Here is a 23,062-nt window from a genome sequence, read left to right as displayed (position 1 = left end):
CACCACACGGGGCTTGACAGAGCGAGGTCTTGGTCCAGGGGCAAGGGTTAACCAGGACGACTGGAGACCAGCTCTGCTGCACGGGCCTAGTGCGCCCACATATCGCACAGTGTGGGCTGGGCCCGTGCCGTACCTCCCCCTCTGTAAGGGGCGATCTCCACCGCAGCCAGAAACAAACCCAGCTCTCGCTTGAGGGAGTTCAGGGAGTCTGCGTCCACCACACGAAACAGCAGCTTGTTCCAGGGTTCTGCTATTCTCTGGGAAAAGACCCACCTCCTGACATCTAACCTCGATCTAGCCCCAAACAACTTAACATTGTGCCCCCTGGCCCTGCCGAACCTATTTAATTGAAATAAACGGTCAGCTGGAACAGCGTCTATTCCCTTCATTATCTTATAAACCCCAATCACATCCCTCCCCCCGCCCCCAGTCTACGTTGCTCGAAGGTACAGAGTCCCAACACTTTCAGCCGATCTTCATAACTAAGATGCTTTAGATTTGGAATTACTCCAGTGGCTCTCCTTTGTACCCTTTCCAGCGTCTCCGTCCGTTTACACTCCACCCCCCACCCCGCGCAATAAAGGCCAACATTGCGTTCGGAGTGGTCAACGGTCCGAGACAGATGAGGACGGCTAGCCCCCACTGACCGAGCGTCCACGTGTGTCTGTCTGTACCGCGGGTTGGGGGGAACTCGAGCATCCGCGCGGAGCACTGACCTGTAGCGCGGAGCACCGAGTGTCTGCGCGGAGCACTGACCTGTAGCGCGGAGCACCGAGTGTCTGCGCGGAGCACTGACCTGTAGCGCGGAGCACCGAGCATCTGCGCGGAGCACTGACCTGTAGCACGGAGCACCGAGTGTCTGCGCGTAGCACTGACCTGTAGCGCGGAGCACCGAGTGTCTGCGCGGAGCACTGACCTGTAGCGCGGAGCACCGAGCGTCTGCGCGGAGCACTGACCTGTAGCGCGGAGCACCGAGCGTCTGCGCGGAGCACTGACCTGTAGCGCGGAGCACCGAGTGTCTGCGCGGAGCACTGACCTGTAGCGCGGAGCACCGAGCGTCTGCGCGGAGCACTGACCTGTACTCGGAGCACCGAGCGTCTGCGCGGAGCACTGACCTGTAGCTCGGAGCACCGAGTGTCTGCGCGGAGCACTGACCTGTAGCACGGAGCACCGAGTGTCTGCGCGGAGCACTGACCTGTAGCACGGAGCACCGAGCGTCTGCGCGGAGCACTGACCTGCAGCTCGGAGCACCGAGCGTCTGCGCGGAGCACTGACTTGTAGCTCGGAGCACCGAGTGTATGCGCGGAGCACTGACCTGTAGCGCGGAGCACCGAGCGTCTGCGCGGAGCACTGAGCGTCTGCGCGGAGCACTGACCTGTACTCGGAGCACCGAGCGTCTGCGCGGAGCACTGACCTGTAGCTCGGAGCACCGAGTGTCTGCGCGGAGCACTGACCTGTAGCACGGAGCACCGAGTGTCTGCGCGGAGCACTGACCTGTAGCGCGGAGCACCGAGCGTCTGCGCGGAGCACTGACCTGTAGCTCGGAGCACCGAGCGTCTGCGCGAAGCACTGACCTGTAGCGCGGAGCACCGAGCGTCTGCGCGGAGCACTGACCTGTAGCTCGGAGCACCGAGCGTCTGCGCGAAGCACTGACCTGTAGCGCGGAGCACCGAGTGTCTGCGCGGAGCACTGACCTGTAGCTCGGAGCACCGAGCGTCTGCGCGGAGCACTGACCTGTAGCACGGAGCACCGAGTGTCTGCGCGGAGCACTGACCTGTAGCTCGGAGCACCGAGTGTCTGCGCGGAGCACTGACCTGTAGCGTGTGCTGTTGTTTTGGGATGGTCAAGTCCGTCACTCGAAAGCTCAGTGGATCCTTCAGGTTCTCCGATAACATCAGGTTGCAGCACTGCAGAGACAGAGAGAACTTGCATTTATATAGCGCCTTTCACAGCTGCCGGACGTCCCAAAGCGCTTTACAGCAAACTAAGGACTTTTTGGAGTGTAGTCACTGTTGTATTGTGGGAAACGCAGCAGCCAATTTGCGCACAGCAAGCTCCCACACACAGCAATGTGATAATGACCAGATAATCTGTTTTAGTGATGTTGATTGAGGGATAAATATTGGCCCCAGGACACCGGGGAGAACTCCCCTGCTCTTCTTCAAAATAGTGCCATGGGATCTTTTACATCCATCTGAGAGAGCAGACGGGGCCTCGGTTTAACATCTCATCCGAAAGACGGCACCTCCGACAGTGCGGCACTCCCTCAGTACTGGCCCTCCGACAGAGCGGCGCTCCCTCAGCACTGCCCCTCCGACAGTGCGGTGCTCCCTCAGTACTGCCCCTCCAACAGTGCGGCGCTCCCTCAGTACTGGCCCTCCGACAGAGCGGCGCTCCCTCAGTACTGCCCCTCCGACAGTGCGGCGCTCCCTCAGCACTGCCCCTCCGACAGTGCGGCACTCCCTCAGCACTGCCCCTCCGACAGTGCGGCTCTCCCTCAGTACTGCCCCTCCGACAGTGCGGCGCTCCCTCAGCACTGCCCCTCCGACAGTGCGGCACTCCCTCAGCACTGCCCCTCCGACAGTGCGGCTCTCCCTCAGTACTGCCCCTCCGACAGTGCGGCGCTCCCTCAGTACCGCCCCTCCGACAGTGCGGCGCTCCCTCAGTACCGCCCCTCCGACAGTGCGGCGCTCCCTCAGTACCGCCCCTCCAACAGTGCGGCGCTCCCTCAGTACTGCCCCTCCGACAGTGCGGGGCTCCCTCAGTACTGCCCCTCCGACAGTGTGGGGCTCCCTCAGTACTGCCCCTCCGACAGTGCGGCGCTCCCTCAGTACCGCCCCTCCGACAGTGTGGGGCTCCCTCAGTACTGCCCCTCCGACAGTGCGGGGCTCCCTCAGTACTGCCCCTCCGACAGTGTGGGGCTCCCTCAGTACTACCCCTCCGACAGTGCGGCGCTCCCTCAGCACTGCTCTGGAGTACCAGCCTAGACTTTTGTGCTCAAGTCCGTGGAGTGGGGCCCGAACCCACAACCTCTGACCCAGAGGCGTGGGTGCTGCCCACTGAGCCCGCCACTGTGCCCCCCCTCTCCCCCGGCCCCCCCCCCCCCCAGGCCCACACTCACAAAGATGTGCATGCTGTAGGTGTACTGCTCCACTCGCTTCTTGGTGATCAGCAGCATCTTGTCAAACAGGAACAGTGTGCGTTCCTTCTTGGCCCTCTGCACACGGAATGTTCCCTCCAGAACCAGCTCCCCGAATGCGATCAGGTCGGGGCCCTTCCAGTTCAGCAGCGAGTTCTGGATCTCCTGCGAAGGACACGGCAACAATATTTCAGCTCAGGAACCCGGGCCATTTACACACTTCACAAACACAGAGCCGTCACACCTCGCGCACGTCTCTCGCCACTGACACTCCCCCAACCAACCACCAGGAGGTGCACAAGGCCACCAACAGGCCCCAATAACAAATGAAGGACTTGCATTTCGATAGCGCCTTTGACGATTTCAGGACGTCTCAAACCACTTTACAGCCAATGAAGTACTTTTGGAGTGTAGTCACCATTGTAATGTGGGAAACGCGGCAGCCAATTTGCCCACAGCAAGCTCCCATACACAGCAATGTGATAATGACCCAGATAATCTGTTTTTGTTATGTTGTGTGAGGGATAAATATTGGCCCCAGGACACAGTGCAGCGCTCCCTCAGTACTGCCCCTCCGACAGTGCGCCGCTCCCTCAGTACTGCCCCTCCGACAGTGCGGCGCTCCCTCAGTACTGCCCCTCCGACAGTGCGGCGCTCCCTCAGTACTGCCCCTCCGACAGTGCGGCGCTCCCTCAGTACTGCCCCTCCGACAGTGCGGCGCTCCCTCAGTACTGCCCCTCCGACAGTGCGGCGCTCCCTCAGTACTGCCCCTCCGACAGTGCGGCGCTCCCTCAGCACTGCCCCTCCGACAGTGCGGCGCTCCCTCAGCACTGCCCCTCCGACAGTGCGGCTCTCGCTCAGTACTGCCCCTCCGACAGTGCGGCGCTCCCTCAGTACTGCCCCTCCGACAGTGCGGCGCTCCCTCAGTACTGCCCCTCCGACAGTGCGGCGCTCCCTCAGTACTGCCCCTCCGACAGTGCGGCACTCCCTCAGTACTGCCCCTCCGACAGTGCGGCGCTCCCTCAGCACTGCCCCTCCGACAGTGCGGCGCTCCCTCAGCACTGCCCCTCCGACAGTGCGGCACTCCCTCAGTACTGCCCCTCCGACAGTGCGGCACTCCCTCAGCACTGCACTGGGAGAGTCAGCCAGGGTTTTGTGCTCAAGTCCCTGGAGTGGGACTCGAACCCACAACCTCTGACCCACAGGCGAGGGTGCTACCCACCGAGCTGCGGCCGTGATTGGGTAGCACAGCCCCAACAAGCCCCTCCCTTTCTCACAGGTCCAACCCCCCCCCCGGCTCATTGTCACTCAATTGCCTGTGGCCTCCTCGAACACTCCGAAACGCCCGGTACACTGGCAGGCCGAGCGTGGTGTCGGCAACTTTGCCCCGCACCCACGTGCCACAGGGATGTCTGGGCAAGCGTGTGTGTGCATTCACCCCCAGAATCTCGCCTGGAACGTCCCCATGGGGGGGTTTGGGGGAAGAGGGGCGGTGAACAACCCCGGAAGGTATAGCATCTATTACCCTCGCCTCAATCACGCCCTGTGGCAGCGAGATCTGCATCCTCACTGCTCTCTGTCTGAAGAATCATTTCAACTATTTGAATGAAGTTATCGTTTTCTCAGTTGGGGTTGGCAGGTTTTGAGTGCAGGGTGTAATGTTTGCCCCTGTGAGTATGCGCAAAAGTTCCTGGAGCTGTTGATGCAATAAGTTTCTAAGTCAGTTCACGGGCTCCCAGGCCGCCTGCAATTTCTGCGGTCTGGAGGAGTCCGTGTTCCACGTGTTTATTGGGGGTGAGAGGTTGCAGCCCCTCTTCCAATATTCGAAGGGGCTGCTCCTCAAATTCTGGCTGCGCTTCAGTCCCACGCTCCTGATCTTTGGGCACCCTGTGCGGAGGGGAGCGGGCAGGTCCGAGGGCCTCCTCGTAGGACTGCTCCTGGGCACGGCCAAGGGGGCCATCAGCCGGTCCAGGCAGCGGGCGGTCGAGGGGGTCGTTCAGCCCGACTGCCTGCCTCTCTTCCGCGGTTACATCCGAGCCAGGGATGTCCCTGGAGATGGAGCACACGGTGTCCACCGGTACGCTCACGGCCTTCCGCGAGAGGTGGGCGCCGGAGGGACTGGAGTGCATCATCACCCGCGGCAACCAAATTCTAATTTGATCCACTAATCTAAAGTTTTATTGTTAATTTGTGTCCCTTTAATAAGGGGGCAATCGGTTTTATCGTTTTATTGTAAAATAGTTGTAGAGCTGTTGAGTTGGGAGTGGCTTAACCAGTCATGTGATGTTCACAAGACTCAATAAAACCCCGGCCAGTTGGGTTCGGGGGATCCACAATGGGGCAGGTGGTTGTGAGCCCGGTGGATGAACCGCTAATGTGTCGTGTGATTGTTAAACCTTTGCTAATAAACCAACTCGTTCTTAATAGCAATGTGTTGCTGTGGATTCTTAAGCAAAGAGCCCATGAAGCAAATTCATTTCACGGGGTGCGGGGCGCGGATGTGGGGTGAGGGGCCATATCCCTCCCGTTACCTGCAGTCTCACAGCTTGCTCCTGCTTTCTCTTCATGTCGTTGATGTACCAAGCTACCGCCGTCATGGTGATGATCGCCTCCTTCACCATCTCATAACCGTCCGCGTTCTTGTCGAAGTGTTTGGCCAACTCCTGTGGCAGGAAGCATCGGACGTTACCAAACCCGCGGCACGCTCCTCCCAACCCCGGGCAACACCGCGAGCCCCAATCCGTTGCCCCCGGCGACAGATCAGCCTGTACAGACCAGGGGTCACAATCGCAGACTCTCCTGGGCGCTAACAGAGGTGCAATCCCAATGAAAATCCAGCCCTCGAGAGTATTGTGCACAGTTTTGGTCTCTTTACCTAAGGAAGGATATACTTACCATAGAGGGAGTGCAGCAAAGGTTCACCAGACTGATTCCTGGGATGGGGGGATTGTCCTATGAGGAGAGATTGAGTAGACTGGGCCGATATTCTCTCGAGTTTAGAAGAATGAGAGGTGATCTCATTGAAACATGACAGGGCTTGACAGGGTAGATGCAGGGAGGATGTTTCCCCCCGGGCTGGGGAGTCTAGAACCAGGGGTCACAGTCTCAGGATAAGGGGTCGGCCATTTAGGACTGAGATGAGGAGGAACTTCTTTACTCAGAGGGTGGTGAATCTTTGGAATTCTCTGCCACAGAGGGCTGTGGAGGCTCAGTCCTTGAGTATATTCAAGGCAGAGATCGCTAGATTTTTGGATGTTAAGGGAATCGAGGGATATGGCAATGATCTTATTGAATGGCGGAGCAGGCTCGAGGGGCTGAATGGCCGACTCCTGCTCCTAATTCTTATGTTCTTATGACCCACCCCATTCACCCTGCCCTCCGCTAATGCTCCCAGTGACCCCATGGGCAGAGGACTGGAGATAGGTCCAATGTTGTCCCCTACTGGGATCCTCCCTCCCTCCATCCCTCTCACCTCAGGCCCCTCGTCTGCCTCTATTGGGCCCGGCCTGTGATAAAAGCTTCCTCTCCAGTATCTTCAGGGCATTTCACCTCCTTAACGAGCCCCCCCCTCCCGCCCTCCTCCTTGAGCGCACAGGAGGAGCGCACTCTGCATCATAAATGAAACCAGGCGGGGTATTCTGATGAGTCCGATAGTCCGGTTACAAGTACAGTACCAGTAGCAAATCCTACATCAGATGTACTCGAAACAAGTCCAAGAGAAGGTCAGAATTGACGTCCGAGTCCGCGCCAGGCAGACAAACAGTCTGAAGGTGGAGAGACTCCAAATGTAGATCAAAGTCAGCCCCTGGAGAAAATCTCTCCTCAGGCTCAGCCGAGAATGAGTCTACGTCCGACAGCACGATCGGGAAGTCATGTCCCAGAACGAAGGTATCCTCTTCGAAACAAAAAATCTGGTTACGTTTGATTTGTAAATATGGAAAAATAAGTTCACATCTTTTGTTGTGTATAACCATGCAAGTTATGTATAGTGAATCTTTTGTTGTGATTAACTTACATAAGAATATAAGAAATAGGTGCAGGAGTCGGCCATTCGGCCCCTCGAGACTGCTCCGCCATTTAATACAATCATGGCTGATCCGATCATGGACTCAGCTCCACTTCCCTGCCCGCTCCCCATAACCCCTTATCCCCTTATCCCCTTATCGTTTAAGAAACTGTCTATTTCTGTCTTAAATTTATTCAATGTCCCGGCTTCCACAGCTCTCCGAGGCAGCGAATTCCACAGATTTACAACTCTGAGAGAAGAAATTTCTCCTCATCTCAGTTTTAAATGGGCGGCCCCTTATTCTAAGATTATGCCCCCTAGTTCCAGTCTCCCCCATCAGTGGAAACATCCTCTCTGCATCCACCTTGTCAAGACCCCTCCTAATCTTATACGTTTCGATAAGATCACCTCTCATTCTTCTGAATTCCAATGAGTAGAGGCCCAACCTCCTCAACCTTTCCTCATAAGTCAACTCCCTCATCCCCGGAATCAACCGAGTGAACCTTCTCTGAACTGCCTCCAAAGCAAGTATATCCTTTTGTAAATATGGAAACCAAAACTGCACGCAGTACTCCAGGTGTGGCCTCACCAATACCCTGTATAACTGTAGCAAGACTTCCCTGCTTTTATACTCCATCCCCTTTGCAATAAGGGCCATGATTCCATTGGCCTTCCTGATCACTTGCTGTACCTGCATACTATCCTTTTGTGTTTCATGCACAAGTACCCCCAGGTCCCGCTGTACTGCAGCACTTTGCAATCTTTCTCCATTTAAATAATAACTTGCTCTTTGATTCTTTCTGCCAAAGTGCATGACCTCACACTTTGCAAAATTATACTCCATCTGCCAAATTTTTGCCCACTCACTTAGCCTGTCCATGTCCTTTTGCAGATTTTGTGTGTCCTCCTCACACATTGCTTTTCCTCCCATCTTTGTATCGTCAGCAAACTTGGCTACGTTACACTCGGTCCCTTCTTCCAAGTCGTTAATATAGATTGTAAATAGTTGCGGTCCCAGCACTGATCCCTGCGGCACCCCACTAGTTACTGGTCGTCAACCAGAGAATGAACCATTTATCCCGACTCTCTATTCTGTTAGTTAGCCAATCCTCTATCCATGCTGATATATTACCCCCAACCCCGTGAAATTTGATCTTGTGCTGTAACCTTTTATGTGGCACCGTGTCAAATGCCTTCTGGAACTTCTTCAATAAGGAGGGAGAAATGGTGTAGACTAGTAGACGACTGATGTAATAACAATAAAGCACGTGTTCACACAGTTCTGTTAACGTGTAAGTGTGTGTGCATGCGTAGCTGTGCATCACGATAGCACAATGGCGGGGAGGTCACAGTGGGGGAGGTCAGGGCGGGAGAGGTCAGGGCGGGAGAGGTCGCGGCGGGGTCGGAGCGCTGGGCTGAGGTCGCGGCGGGGTCGGAGCGCTGGGCTGAGGTCGCGGCGGGGTCGGAGCGCTGGGATGAGGTCGCGGCGGGGTCGGAGCGCTGGGATGAGGTCGCGGCGGGGTCGGAGCGCTGGGCTGAGGTCGCGGCGGGGTCGGAGGGCGGGGATGAGGTCCCGCCCCCGTGTGTTTAATCCGCGAGCTCTCTGGGACCAGCTTGCGCTCTCTCGCCCTCACCTGCAGCAGGAGGTGGTATTTCAGGATCCTTTGCACGGGTTTCAGCAGGTACGTTTCCAGGGGCAGCGAGTGCGAAAGGGTCGTCTGCCGCTCGCGGAAGAATTTGGCCAAGGTTCCGTTCTTCATGCACTCCCGCAGGACCGACACCGAGCTGCAGAAACACAGCGAGACCCCGCGGGGAGCAAAAGGTGTGAGGGCAGAGCTCAAATCGACATGTTCCCTCCTTTTATCCTGAGACCCCCTCCCAGAGCACCAATCTGGGCCTAGTAACCAGGCAACCAGCCTCGGCCTAATAACCAGGCAACCAGCCTCGGCCTGGTAACGAGCCTTGGCCTAGTAACGAGCCTTGGCCTAGTAACCAGGCAACCAACCTGGTCCTAGTAACCAGGCAACCATCCTCGGCCTAGTAACCAAGCAACCTGCCTCGGCCTAGTAACCAGCTTCGGCCTGGTAACCAGGCAACCAACCTGGTCCTAGTAACCAGGCAACCAACCTGGGCCTAGTAACCAGCCTCGGCCTAGTAACTGGGCACCAGCCTTGCCCACTCCCAGGCCCCCGGCAGATACTGACACGCAGGGCTGGAATCGCGCCCGCTTTCATTAAGAAATTGGATATAAATTGCCGAACCTGATCCCCAAACATAATTAAAAGCACCAGGGCCCTTTCACAGCAACACATTTTGCTGTGAAGAACTAGCTGGTTTATGAGCAAAGGTTTAACAATCAAACTGAACCCGACAGTTCATCCACCAGGCTCACAACCACCTGCCCCATCGTGGATCCCCCGAACCCAACTGGCTGGGGTTTTATTGAGTCTTGTGAACATCACGTGACTGGCTAAGCCACTCACAATGCAACAGCTCTACAACTATATTCAGCATAACTTTAAATCGAGTGCCCCCTTTTAGCAAAGGCACCAGAACCCAGAAGGGAAACTTAGCTCAAATTAGAATTTGGTTGCCGGGGGTGATGATGCACTCCAGTCCCTCCGGCGCCCACCTCTCGCGGAAGGCCGCGAGCGTCCCGGTGGACACCGCGTGCTCCATCTCCAGGGACACCCTGGCTCGGATGTAACCGCGGAAGAGAGGCAGGCAGTCGGGCTGAACGACCCCCTCGACCGCCCGCTGCCTGGACCGGCTGATGGCCCCCTTGGCCAGGCCCAGGAGCAGTCCTACGAGGAGGCCCTCGGACCTGCCCGCTCCCCTCCGCACAGGGTGCCCAAAGATCAGGAGCGTGGGACTGAAGTGCAACCAGAATTTGAGGAACAGCCCCTTCGAATATTGGAAGAGGGGCTGCAACCTCACACACTGAGCATACACGTGGAACACGGACTCCCCAACACTCACAGGTACATACATTACACCCACTGTCAGATAATGGGATCAGCCAGACGACAAACGGAATGGGCCCATTTTACCCGGTGACTCTACAAGTCCCTCACAGACCCCAGATTGGGAAATGGTTTATTGCCGATTGCACGGAGATGGGGATCTGCATTCCTTAATTCTGGACTGAATTCTAACCCAGATCCCAGAGAGAGAGCACAGACACACGCCCTCCCCAGCCCGCTGGGCTGTTCCAAACGCTGCCATAGCATGCCCACACTCCTGGCTCTGTCCATGCTGCCGATCAAACCACCCCGCCCCGCCCAATGGTCACTTACTTGGGGTAGTTCATGCAGTACAGCGTGTAGATGTCAAACTCTTCACTCTGCAGAGAGAAAAACACACAGCTCAGGGCCAGGGATACAGAGCGGGACACCATGGAAATGCTGCCTTCTCCAACACAGGGTCTGAGAGGGAGGGGGGGGGAAGAGAGGGGGGAGAGAGAGGTGGTGGGGGAGAGAGAGGTGGTGGGGGAGAGAGGTGGTGGGGGAGAGAGGTGGTGGGGGAGAGAGGTGGTGGGGGAGAGAGAGGTGGGGGAGAGAGAGGTGGGGGAGAGAGAGGTGGGGGAGAGAGAGGTGGGGGAGAGAGAGGTGGGGGAGAGAGGAGGGGGGGAGAGAGGAGGGGGGAGAGAGGAGGGGGGGAGAGAGGAGGGGGGGAGAGAGGAGGGGGGGAGAGAGGAGGGGGGGAGAGAGGAGGGGGGAGAGAGGAGGGGGGGAGAGAGGAGGGGGGGAGAGAGGAGGGGGGGAGAGAGGAGGGGGGGAGAGAGGAGGGGAGGGAGATGGGGAGAGAGAGGAGGGAGGGGGGGAAGGGGTGGTGGGGAGAGGAGGGGAGGGGGTGGAGATGGGGGGGAGAGGAAAGGGGGGCTGGAGAGAGGGGGGAGGGGGGGGGAGGGGAGACGGAAGAGAGAGAAAAAGAAAGACTTGCATTTATAAAGCGCCTTTCACGACCAATGGACGTCTCAAAGCATCACACAGCCAATAAAGTACTTTTGGGGTGTAGTCACTGTTGTAATGTGGGAAACACGGCAGCCAATTTGCGCACAGCAAGCTCCCACACACAGCAATGTGATAATGACCAGATAATCTGTTTTAGTGATGTTGATTGAGGGATAAATATTGGCCCCAGGACACCGGGGAGAACTCCCCTGCTCTTCTTCCAAATAGTGCCATGGGATCTTTTACATCCACCTGAGAGAGCAGACGGGGCCTCGGTTTAACATCTTATCCCGAAAGACGGCCCCTCCGACAGTGCGGCACTCCCTCAATACTGCCCCTCCAACAGTGCAGCGCTCCCTCAGTACTGCCCCTCCAACAGTGCAGCACTCCCTCAGTACTGCCCCTCCGACAGTGCGGCGCTCCCTCAGGTACTGCCCCTCCGGCAGTGTGGTGCTCCCTCAGTACTGCCCCTCCGACAGTGCGGCGCTCCCTCAGTACTGCCCCTCCGACAGTGCGGCACTCCCTCAGTACTGCCCCTCCGACAGTGCGGCACTCCCTCAGTACGGCGCTCCCTCAGTACTGCCCCTCCGACAGTGCGGCACTCCCTCAGTACGGCGCTCCCTCAGTATTGCCCCTCCGACAGTGCGGCGCTCCCCCAGTACTGCACTGGGAGTGTCAGCCTGGATTTTGAGCTCAAGTCTCTGGAGTGGGACTTGAACCCACGACCTCCTGACTCAGAGGCGAGAGTGCTGCCCACTGAGCCAACACTGATGCTGAGTGGAGAGATGAGAGGGAGAGAGGGAGAGGAAGAGAGGAAGAGAGGAAGAGAGGGGGAGAGGGGAGGGGGGAGGGGGGAGGGGGAGGGGGGAGGGGGTGAGGGGGGAGGGGGTGAGGGGGTGAGGAGGGGGGAGTGGGGAGTGGGGGAGGGGGAGAGGGGGAGGGGAGAGGGGGGGAGGGAGAAAGAGAGGGGAGAGAGAAAAGGGGAAGGAGAGAAATAGAAAGAAAGAGAGGACTGAGATGAGGAGGAATTTCTTCACTCAGAGGGAGGTGAATCTTTGGAATTCTCTGCCCCAGAGAGCTGTGGAGACTCAGTCGTTGAGTATATTCAAGGCTGAGATCGATAGATTTTGGATATTAAAGGGAAGCGAAGGATATGGTGATCGGGCGGGAGAGAAAGGAATGAAAGGGAAGGCGGAGAGAGAGAGAAAGAGAGAGAAGAGAGAAAGGGAAGGAGAAAGCTAGAGCGACGGGGATATGGAGAGGGTGAGAGAGACGGGGCAGTGAGGAGTCGACAGCAGAGGGCGCTGCTGTCTCACACAAACAACTGTTCCTGAGGGAGAGAGAGAGTGAGAGAGAGAGAGAGAGAGTGAGAGTGTGAGAGAGAGAGTGAGAGTGTGAGAGAGAGAGTGAGTGTGTGAGAGTGAGAGAGTGAGAGAGAGAGAGAGAGTGAGAGTGAGAGTGAGAGAGAGAGAGAGATAAAGATTGAGAGATAGAGAAAGAGAGTGAAGGAAATAGTGAGGGAGTGATAGAGTGAGTGTGATAGGAGAGAGAAAGACACACAGAGAGACAGAGAGAGATAGTAAGAGGGAGAGATATAGAGGGAGAGAGAGAACGTGAGAGATAGGGTGAGAGAGAGACAGAAAGACTGACAGACACTCAGCTGTTGAGACTGAAGTTCGGAGTCAGTGACTCAGTGTTAACTGTGTGTCCCTGGCTGTAGTTTAGTGTCTGTCGGTGCTCGAATACAGCGTCCAGCACACGCTGTGTCTGTAAACACACTCCTCCCCAAATCCCCCCCTCCCCACACTCTCCCCCCCCACCCTCTCCCCCCCCACCCTCCACACCCCCACACACACCCCCTCCCCTCACTCCCCCCTCACCCCCACACAACCCCCTCCCCTCTCCCCTCCCCCCTCCCCTCCTCACCCCAACACTCCCCGCACTCTTCCCCCCAAACCACCCTATCCCCCCGCACTCTCCCTTCCGGGGGAGCGAGCCAGCTAGCCCACGATGAACGTGGCAGTGACGAGTGGAGCGAGGGGAGGCAGTGAGGTGACGGAGGAAGGTAGGGGCTGGGGTGTAATTACTGGAGGATGCTGTCCCTCCCAGTGCCTGGGAGACTGGCCCAGACCTTTAATTCGGTGCCTGTAATGAGTATTTGTGAAGTTGTCCGTTTGATGATTCTACGCACAGTCAGATATAAAGATTATACATAGCCGCAGCATCTGGCGTGGTTCATGAGGGAGCGATGGCCGGGGGCTGTGGGGGGGGGGGGGGGGGGTGAGTGGGGGTGTGGAGGGAGTGTCTGTGCTTGGCCAGTGCAGTCCGATGCTCTGCAGAACCAGCGGAATTTTACCACCCAAAGGGCTCGGGGGAAGAGGGTAAAGATTGAGGGAACCATTAGAATGCGGACACCAGGCGATGTCAAATTGGTGAGCAAGGTTTTGTTCCACGCTGGTTCCCCTCGTTCTCCAACTCAACCCAGCTCAGTGTCCTGAATGTTCTGCCCCACCTCCCCGAAACTGAACCACAGTCACTGCATCACGCGGGACTCCGACTGGGGGCTGCACCGGGCGATGATCCTGTTCGCATCTCGCTGCCATCAGCTCCTCTCACTTGTGGAGGGGAGGGTGGAGCGTTGGAAAAAGAAAAGACTTGCATTTATATAGCGCCTTTCACGACCACCGGACGTCCCAAAGCGCTTTACAGCCAATGAAGTCATTTTTGGAGCGTAGTCACTGTTGTAATGTGGGAAACACGGCAGCCAATTTGCGCACAGCAAGCTCCCACACACAGCAATGTGATAATGACCAGATCATCTGTTTTTTTTTGTTCTGTTGATTGAGGGACAAATATTGGCCCCAGGACACCGGGGATAACTCCCCTGCTCTTCTTCAAAATAGTGCCATGGGATCTTTCAAATCCACCCAACAGAGCAGACAGGGCCTCGGTTTAATGTCTTATCAAAAAAACAGCACCTCCGACAGTGCAGCACTCCCTCAGTATGGCGCTCCCTCAGCACTGCCCCTCCGACAGTGCGAGGCTCTCTCAGCACTGCCCCTCCGACAGTGCGGGGCTCTCTCAGCACTGCCCCTCCAACAGTGCGGCACTCCCTCAGCGCTGCCCCTCCGACAGTGCGGCACTCCCTCAGCGCTGCCCCTCCGACAGTGCGGCACTCCCTCAGCGCTGCCCCTCCGACAGTGCGGCACTCCCTCAGCGCTGCCCCTCCGACAGTGCGGCACTCCCTCAGCGCTGCCCCTCCGACAGTGCGGCACTCCCTCAGCGCTGTCCCTCCGACAGTGCGGCACTCCCTCAGCGCTGCCCCTCCGACAGTGCGGCACTCCCTCAGCGCTGCCCCTCCGACAGTGCGGCACTCCCTCAGCGCTGCCCTTCCGACAGTGCGGCACTCCCTCAGCGCTGCCCCTCCGACAGTGCGGCACTCCCTCAGCGCTGCCCCTCCGACAGTGCGGCACTCCCTCAGCGCTGCCCCTCCGACAGTGCGGCACTCCCTCAGCGCTGCCTCTCCGACAGTGCGGCACTCCCTCAGCGCTGCCCCTCCGACAGTGCGGCACTCCCTCAGCGCTGCCCCTCCGACAGTGCGGCACTCCCTCAGCGCTGCCCCTCCGACAGTGCGGCACTCCCTCAGCGCTGCCCCTCCGACAGTGCGGCACTCCCTCAGCGCTGCCCCTCCGACAGTGCGGCACTCCCTCAGCGCTGCCCCTCCGACAGTGCGGCACTCCCTCAGCACTGTGCTGGTGTGTCAGCCAAGATTTATGTGCTCAAGTCTGTGGAGTGGGACATAAACCCACAACCTTCTGACTCAAAGCCAAGAGTGCTGCCCACTGAGCCACAGCTGACACTCGGTTAGTGAGGAAGAGAGGTTTAAGTAGATGGTTCGTAATGGAGAAAAGAAACCGGGGAGTCTCCAACACGATCCGGGATTAGTGCACAGTTTTGCCAGAGGAGAGTGTAGCTTGATAGGGTTAGACATCTCTGCTGATCGGTGACTGAACCAGTTCTCCCGATCTCTGTAACCCCCTTCAGCCCCTACACCCATCCCTATCTCTGTAACCTCCCTCCAGCCCCTACACCCCTCCCTATCTCTGTAACCTCCTCCAGCCCCTACACCCCTCCCTATCTCTGTAACCTCCTCCAGCCCCTACACTCCTCCCTATCTCTGTAACCCCCTCCAGCCCCTACACCCCTCCCCGTCTCTGTAACCTCCTCCAGCCCCTACACCCCCCCTATCTCTGTAACCTCCTCCAGCCCCCTAGGCCCCTCCCTGTCTCTGTAACCCCCTCCAGCCCCTACACCCCTCCCTATCACTGTAACCCCCTCCAGCCCCTACATCCCTCCCTATCTCTGTAACCCGCTCCAGCCCCGACACCCCTCCCTATCTCTGTAACCCTCTCCCGGCCCTACACCCCTCCCGATCTCTGTAACCCCCTCCAGCCTCTACACCCCTCCCTATCTCTGTAACCCCCTCCAGCCCCTACACCCCTCCCTATCTCTGTAACCCCCTCCAGCCCCTTCACCCCTCCCTATCTCTGTAACCCGCTCCAGCCCCGACACCCCTCCCCATCTCTGTAACCCCCTCCAGCCCCTACACCCCTCCCTATCTCTGTACCTCCTCCAGCCCCTACACCCTTCCCTTTCTCTGTAACCCTCTCCAGCCCCTACACCCCTCCCTATCTCTGTAACCTCCTCCAGCACCGACACCCCTCCCTATCTCTGTAACCCCCTCCAGCCCCTACACCACTCCCTATCTCTGTAACCTCCTCCAGCCCCGACACTCCTCCCCGTCTCTGTAACCTCCTCCAGCCCCTACTCCCCTCCCTATCTCTGTAACCTCCTCCAGCACCTACACCCCTCCCCATCTCTGTAACCCTCTCCAGCCCCTACACCCCTCCCGATCTCTGTAACCCCCTACAGCCCTACACCCCTCCCTATCTCTGTAACCCCCTCCAGCCCCTACACCCCTCCCTATCTCTGTAAGCCCCTCCAGCCCTACACCCCTCCCTACATCTGTAACCTCCTCCAGCCCCCTACACCCCTCCCTATTTCTGTAACCTCCTTCAGCCCCTACACCCCTCCCTATCTCTGTAACCTCCTCCAGCCCCTACACCCCTCCCTATCTATGTAACCTCCTCCAGCCCCTATACCCATCCCTATCTCTGTAACCTCCTCCAGCCCCTACACCCCTCCCTATCTCTGTAACCTCCTCCAGCCCCTACACCCCTCCCTATCTCTGTAACATCCTCCAGCCCCTACACCCCTCCCTATCTCTGTAACCTCCTCCAGCCCTACACCACTCCCTATCTCTGTAACCCCCTCCAGCCCCTACACCCCTCCCTATCTCTGTAACCCCCTCCAGCCCCTACACCCCTCCCTATCTCTGTAACCTCCTCCAGCCCCTACACCCCCTCCCTATCTCTGTAACCCCCTCCAGCCCCTACACCCCTCCCTATCTCTGTAACCTCCTCCAGCCCCTACATCCCCTCCCTATCTCTGTAACCCCCTCCAGCCCCTACAACCCTCCCTAACTCTGTAACCCCCTCCAGCCCCTACACCCCTCCCTATCTCTGTAACCTCCTCCAGCCCTGCACCCCTCCCTATCTCTGTAACCTCCTCCAGCCCCTACACCCCTCCCTATCTCTGTAACCTCCTCCAGCCCCTACATCCTCCTTAACTCTGTAACCCCCTCCAGCCCCACAACCCTCCGAGATCTCTGCGCTCCTCCAATTCTGCCCTCTTGCGCATCCCCCGATTATAATCGCTCCACCATTGGCGGCCGTGCCTTCAGCTGCCTGGACCCCAAGCTCTGGAACTCCCTCCCTAAACCTCTCTCCTCCTTTAAGACGCTCCGTAAAACCTACCTCTTTGACCAAGCTTTTGATCACCTGCCCCAACATCTCCTTCTGTGGCTCTGTGCCAAATTCTTGTCCGATAATCGCGACTGTGGGGTGCGCCACGGGACGTGAAAGGCGCTATATAAACACAAGCTGTCGTGCGCCAGCTGTGCTCAAGTGTGCTGCCGCCTTTGGACATGAGGGAGCAAAGATGGGCCGAATGGCTGACTGCCGCTTCGAATCTGACCGGCAGGGGGCGCTGCTGAGTCGTCGGGCCCAGCAATGAGGGCGGTGTGTCATGCTCCCAATGGGCTGGACGCTCGGCGGGATTTGCACCTCAATCGCGGAGGGGGCGGTAAGGGGTTCTGCAAATGAGCTTCCCACGCCCCGCCTCAACACGAGGTGCGGGTTTAGCGCGAGGGGGGTGTGGGGGCGCGCGAGACTGTAACCCCCCGGGTCCGACAGGGTGTGATTATTGTTTCAAATGAGGAGGGATTTCTTCTCTCAGAGGGTCGTGAATCTGTGGAATTCTCTGCCCCAGAGAGCTGAGGAGGCTGGGTCATTGAAGATATTTAAGGTGGAGAGAGACAGATTGTTGAGTGACACGGGAATAAAGGGTAATGTGGAGCGGGCGGGGAAGTGGAGCTGAGGTCAAGATCAGATCAGCCATGGTCTCATTGAATGGTGGAGCAGGTTCGATGGGCCGAATGGCCGACTCCTGCTCCTCTTTCTTTTGTTCCGATGGGATCGCCTGTGAAAGCAGTGGTGAGGGAAGGAATGAATACCTGGAGTAAGTGCGATACTTTTATTTTTGCGGTTTATGTTTATGTGGGGTGAGCAAGGTATTGGGATTGGGGTTTTTTTTTGTGCTTCTGTAGTCCTGGTGAAGACTCTCTCTGGGCGTTCCGCTCCCGTGCGTTAGCTGGGGATTGTCCGTTGCCCACCCGGCCTAGCGAGGTGTGTGGCACCGCCCCCCTCCCTTCACGCTCTGCCCCACACTCGGGGCCCAGCTGATGGGTTTTGTGGCTGCCGACGCAAACCGTTTCGCAGCGTGATGTTTACCGCCCCGCCGCCGCTCGGGCCCGGAGAAACAGCCGGCCGAAAAACCAGGCCAGAGCGTTAAACTTCCGGCGCGCTGTCTTCCTCGAGGAAGACGGGCAAAGCCTTGCGCCCGCGCCCCATCGGGAAGCAGAGCCCATAGCTGGGCCGCCTGTGTATCGGGCCTGTGTATCAGGGGGGCCTGTGTATCGGGTGGTGCCTGTGTATCGGGAGAGCGGCCCGTGTATCGGGAGAGCGGCCCGTGTATCGGGAGAGCGGCCCGTGTATCGGGAGAGCGGCCCGTGTATCGGGAGAGGGGCCCGTGTATCGGGGGAGCCTATGTATCGGGGGGTGGGGGGGGGCTGCCTGTGTGTATCGGGGGCCTGTGTATCGGAGTCATGTATTGGGGCCTGTGTGTATCGGGGCCTGTGTATCGGGGCCATGTATCGGGGCCTGTGTGTATCGGGGGCCTGTGTATCGGAGTCATGTATCGGGGCCTGTGTGTATCGGGGCCTGTGTATCGGGGCCATGTATCGGGGCCTGTGTGTATCGGGGCCTGTGTATCGGGGTCATGTATCGGGGCCTGTGTATCGGGGCCTGTGTGTATCGGGGCCGTGATGTTTAACACCAGGGAGGTTTCACTTCCCAGCTCGCAGTGATCTGCCTCGTGGAGCAGAGCTGGGACCTCGGCCAGCGACAGGCAATTAATCAGCAAATTGCATCTGGGATGGGTCAGCGGGTGCTGTGTGGTAAGGCCAGCTGCAGTGTTGCATGGACTGGGGACTGACCACAGAGCCCAGCACCAAACACAAACTTACTTTGATATAGCACCTACGTCGCAGTGGAACGTCCCAAGGAGCTGCCCGGGAATGTAATCAAATCAAACGTATAACACCGAACCACATAACGAGATATTAGGACACGCGACCTAAAGCTGGGTCAGAAGTCGGTTTTAAGGAGCATGTTAAAGATGGAGAGAGAGGCGGAGAGGTTTATTCAGGGAGTTCCACAGTTTGGGTTGACTGCAGAACCCAGGAAAATTCAATTTTTTCTTGCTAGTTTCCTACCCCATCTACCAGCCGCCTTCTCCATTCCCGAATACACCTCCCTCCCAGCGCCATGGATCCTGCGAATCTCCGAGTCCCCCAACGTCAAGCACCCTCGGGTGAGCACCCTCGCCCCTGAGTCACGGGGTCGTGGGTTCAAGTCCCACTCCAGGGACTCGAGCACAAAAAAAATCCAGGCTGACGCTCCCAGTGCAGTACTGAGGGAGCGCCGCACTGTCGGAGGGGCAGTACTGAGGGAGCACCGCACTGTCGGAGGGGCAGTACTGAGGGAGGGCTGCACTGTCGGAGGGGCAGTACTGAGGGAGCGCCGCACTGTCGGAGGGGCAGTACTGAGGGAGCGCCGCACTGTCGCAGCTGCCTTTTGGAGGAGACGTTAAACCGAGGCCAATGGGGTGGGGTTGGGGCGTGGGGGGGTGGGGTTTGAGGTGTGGGGGTTTTGGGGGGAGAGATTGGGGCATGGGTGTTGGGGCGTTGGGGGGAGGCGAGATTGGGGGAAGGGGTTGGCGGGGGAGTGTGTGGTTGGGTTTCGGGGGGTGGGAGAGGCAGGGAATGGGTTACCCATATCCGATCCCGACAGATGTGGGATGATTACAGATTCCCAGCTGCTCAGACTCCAGCCGCGGACAGGATCACTGGAATTGCCATTTCCCAATTATTGGAGCCTTTCAAGTTAAATCCCAAAGATATTCAGATTCTAATCCCTTCCAAACAAGCCACATTTATGCGCAGTTACTCACTGTGAGTGAGGTTCAGAGTCAGGCCACCCACCGGGGTGTCTCAGCACCGGCTCCAACATCGCAAGACCCACAGGCAGTGCAGGGGAGGGGGCATTCATCTCCCCCGCCCCCCCCATCGCACCGGATCACGCTGATCCAGCCCAGTGCCAATCACCCGAATGGGAGAAAATCCCATCCCACCAGGATTATCCGGGATCCCCCACGCAGCAAAGGTTAATCGGGAGAGCACGGCTGGGCAACAATCCCAGAGAAATTTCATAGTCATCGCGTTCTGGGGGGGAGGGACTATTGATCATATTCCCACAGAAAGGAAAGAAAGAGAGACTTGGATTTATATAGCACCTTTTACAACCAGCGCAGCACTGTCGGAGGGGCAGTACTGAGGAAACGCCGCACTGTCGGAGGGGCAGTGCTGAGGGAGTGCCGCACTGTCGGAGGGGCAGTGCTGAGGAAACGCCGCACTGTCGGAGGGGCAGTGCTGAGGGAGCGCCGCACTGTCGGAGGGGCAGTGCTGAGGGAGCGTCGCACTGTCGGAGGGGCAGTACTGAGGGAGCGCCGCACTGTCGGAGGGGCAGTGCTGAGGGAGCGCCGCACTGTCGGAGGGGCAGTGCTGAGGGAACGCCGCACTGTCGGAGGGGCAGTACTGAGGGAGCGCCGCACTGTCGGAGGGGCAGTGCTGAGGGAGTGTCGCACTGTCGGAGGGGCAGTACTGAGGGAGCGCCGCACTGTCGGAGGGGCAGTACTGAGGGAGCACCGCACTGTCGGAGGTGCAGTACTGAGGGAGTGCCGCACTGTCGGAGGGGCAGTACTGAGGGAGTGCCGCACTGTCGGAGGGGCAATACTGAGAGAGTGCCTCACTGTCGGAGGGGCAGTACTGAGGGAGTGCCGCATTGTCGGAGGGGCAGTACTGAGGGAGTGCCTCACTGTCGGAGGTGCAGTACTGAGGGAGTGCCGCACTGTCGGAGGGGCAATACTGAGGGAGTGCCTCACTGTCGGAGGGGCAGTACTGATGGAGTGCCGCACTGTCGGAGGGGCAGTACTGAGGGAGCGCCGCACTGTCGGAGGGGCAGTACTGAAGGAGTGCCGCACTGTCGAAGGTGCCGTCTTTCGGATGAAGCCTTAAACCGAGGCCCCGTCTGCGCTCTCAGGTGGATGTAAAAGATCCCACGGCACTATTTCGAAGAGCAGGGGAGTTCTCCCTGTTGTCCTGGGGCCAATATTTATCCCTCAACCAATATCATTAAAAAATTATCTGGGTCATTATCACATTGCTGTGTGTGGGAGCTGTGCGCAAATTGTCTGCCGTGTTTCCCACAGTACAACAGTGACTACACTCCAAAAGTACTTCATTGGCTGTAAGGCGCTTTGAGACGTCCGGAGGGGGTGAAAGGCGCTATATAAATACACATCTTTCTTTACGCGTTGCGTCAGAGCAGGGAAAGGACGTGTTTACAAAAGGCAGCTTTCGCATCAGCAAGTCGCCCCAAAGTGCTTCACAGCTAACCAATCACTGTTGGCGTGCAGTAATATTACCCAGGTAAACGCCAGTGTGCACACAGCAAGATCCCACAAACAGCAATGTGGTGAATGACCAACCTATTGATTTTTTTTGATGGCGTTGGTTATGGATGGTCGGACACTGGAGAATGCCCCCACTCTTCTGCTAATCGTGCCATGGGATCTTCTGCAGCCTGAACTGTCTGGATCAATCAGACGGGGCCTCGGTTTGACATCTCATCCGAATGATGCCTCCTCTAACAGTGCGGCGCTCCCTCAGTACTGCCCCTCCGACAGTGCGGCACTCCCTCAGTACTGCCCCTCCAACAGTGCGGCACTCCCTCAGCACGGCACTCCCTCAGTACTGCACTCCCTCAGTACTGCCCCTCCGACAGCGCGGCACTCCCTCAGTACTGCCCCTCCGACAGTGCGGCACTCCCTCAGCACTGCCCCTCCGACAGCGCGGCGCTCCCTCAGTACTGCCCCTCCGACAGTGCGGCGCTCCCTCAGCACTGCCCCTCCAACAGTGCGGCGCTCCCTCAGTACTGCCCCTCCGACAGCGCGGCGCTCCCTCAGTACTGCCCCTCCGACAGTGCGGCACTCCCTCAGTACTGCCCCTCCGACAGTGCGGCGCTCCCTCAGTACTGCCCCTCCGACAGTGCGGCGCTCCCTCAGCACTGCCCCTCCGACAGTGCGGCGCTCCCTCAGTACTGCCCCTCCGACAGCGCGGCGCTCCCTCAGCACTGCCCCTCCGACAGTGCGGCGCTCCCTCAGCACTGCCCCTCCGACAGTGCGGCGCTCCCTCAGTACTGCCCCTCCGACAGTGCGGCGCTCCCTCAGTACTGCCCCTCCGACAGTGCGGCGCTCCCTCAGTACTACACTGGGAGTGTCAGTCCCATTATATGCTCTTGAAGGAACAAATTAAAGATTGTGAAACAGGCTAAGGGATGGTTACAGGAAGGGAAGGAGAAGTTATGTTTCTTTTTGCCCAGAAGCAACGGCAGAAAAATTTCAACTAGTTACTGTTGCCAGGGGCAGGAGGGCCGGTAACCAGAGGGACACAGATTGACGATAATCGGCGAAAGTCCCAGAGGAGGGAGACGAGGAGAATGTGTTTACGCAGCGAGTTGTTGTGATCGGGAACGCGCTGCCTGAAAGGGCGGTGGGAGCAGATTCAATAGTGACTTTCAAACCGGGAATTGGATAAATACTTGAACGGGGAAAGTTGCAGGGGCTATGGGGAGGGAGCAGGGGGGAGTGGGGCTGATTGGATCGCTCTGTCACAGAGCCGGCACAGGCTCGATGGGCCCAATGGCCTCCTCCTGTGCTCTGTGGTTTTATAACAACAAATACAAAACCTTAACGATGCAAGGGAAACAGAACCTACTGAAATGGATCCGAGATCCGCAGGTTAAACGCGCCAATTTCTTGCTTTCTCTAGTCTCCTGCACCCTTGGAGGTCAAGGCCGTGTTCTGAAGGATTTCCCCTCCCTGGAGAACAGTGTGCAGATACGTCCCAGTGACGTGAATTCCAGCAGCTTTCATAGAACCGGCGCACGGAACCCCATTTACATTCAGGGTGGAACCTTCGGCAAGGTCAATAAATGAACGTGTGTGTGGCTCGCAGGACGCTGGCCAGGAGCGTCACGGACAGTCGAGGGTCCAAGGAGACCCCGAATCGCACCAACGTCACAGGGCAAATGGAGCAACGAGATTGAAACTAAGAAATTCAAAAAGATGTAGAAATGCACGGCAGAATATGCACCCAAGACCAGT

The 23,062-nt window shown here is 58.0% G+C and overlaps 1 protein-coding gene across 1 annotated transcript in view; it reads right to left on the bottom strand.

Moving 5' to 3' along the window:
• Window positions 1-23,062, bottom strand: part of plekhg2 (pleckstrin homology domain containing, family G (with RhoGef domain) member 2) — a 127,767-nt gene that overhangs the window by 15,143 nt on the left and 89,562 nt on the right. The window contains exons 6-10 of the mRNA XM_070867524.1: window positions 10,442-10,488; window positions 8,780-8,930; window positions 5,671-5,802; window positions 3,122-3,304; window positions 1,815-1,907 (exon numbers count right to left, since the gene is read on the bottom strand). Coding sequence (XP_070723625.1) covers window positions 1,815-1,907; window positions 3,122-3,304; window positions 5,671-5,802; window positions 8,780-8,930; window positions 10,442-10,488 — 606 coding nt within the window. The remainder of the gene's footprint in view (window positions 1-1,814; window positions 1,908-3,121; window positions 3,305-5,670; window positions 5,803-8,779; window positions 8,931-10,441; window positions 10,489-23,062) is intronic.

The sequence above is a fragment of the Pristiophorus japonicus genome, chromosome 26 (genome assembly GCF_044704955.1).
Source record: "Pristiophorus japonicus isolate sPriJap1 chromosome 26, sPriJap1.hap1, whole genome shotgun sequence".
Lineage (NCBI taxonomy): Eukaryota > Metazoa > Chordata > Chondrichthyes > Pristiophoridae > Pristiophorus > Pristiophorus japonicus.
This window is presented reverse-complemented; position numbering and strand designations above follow the sequence as displayed.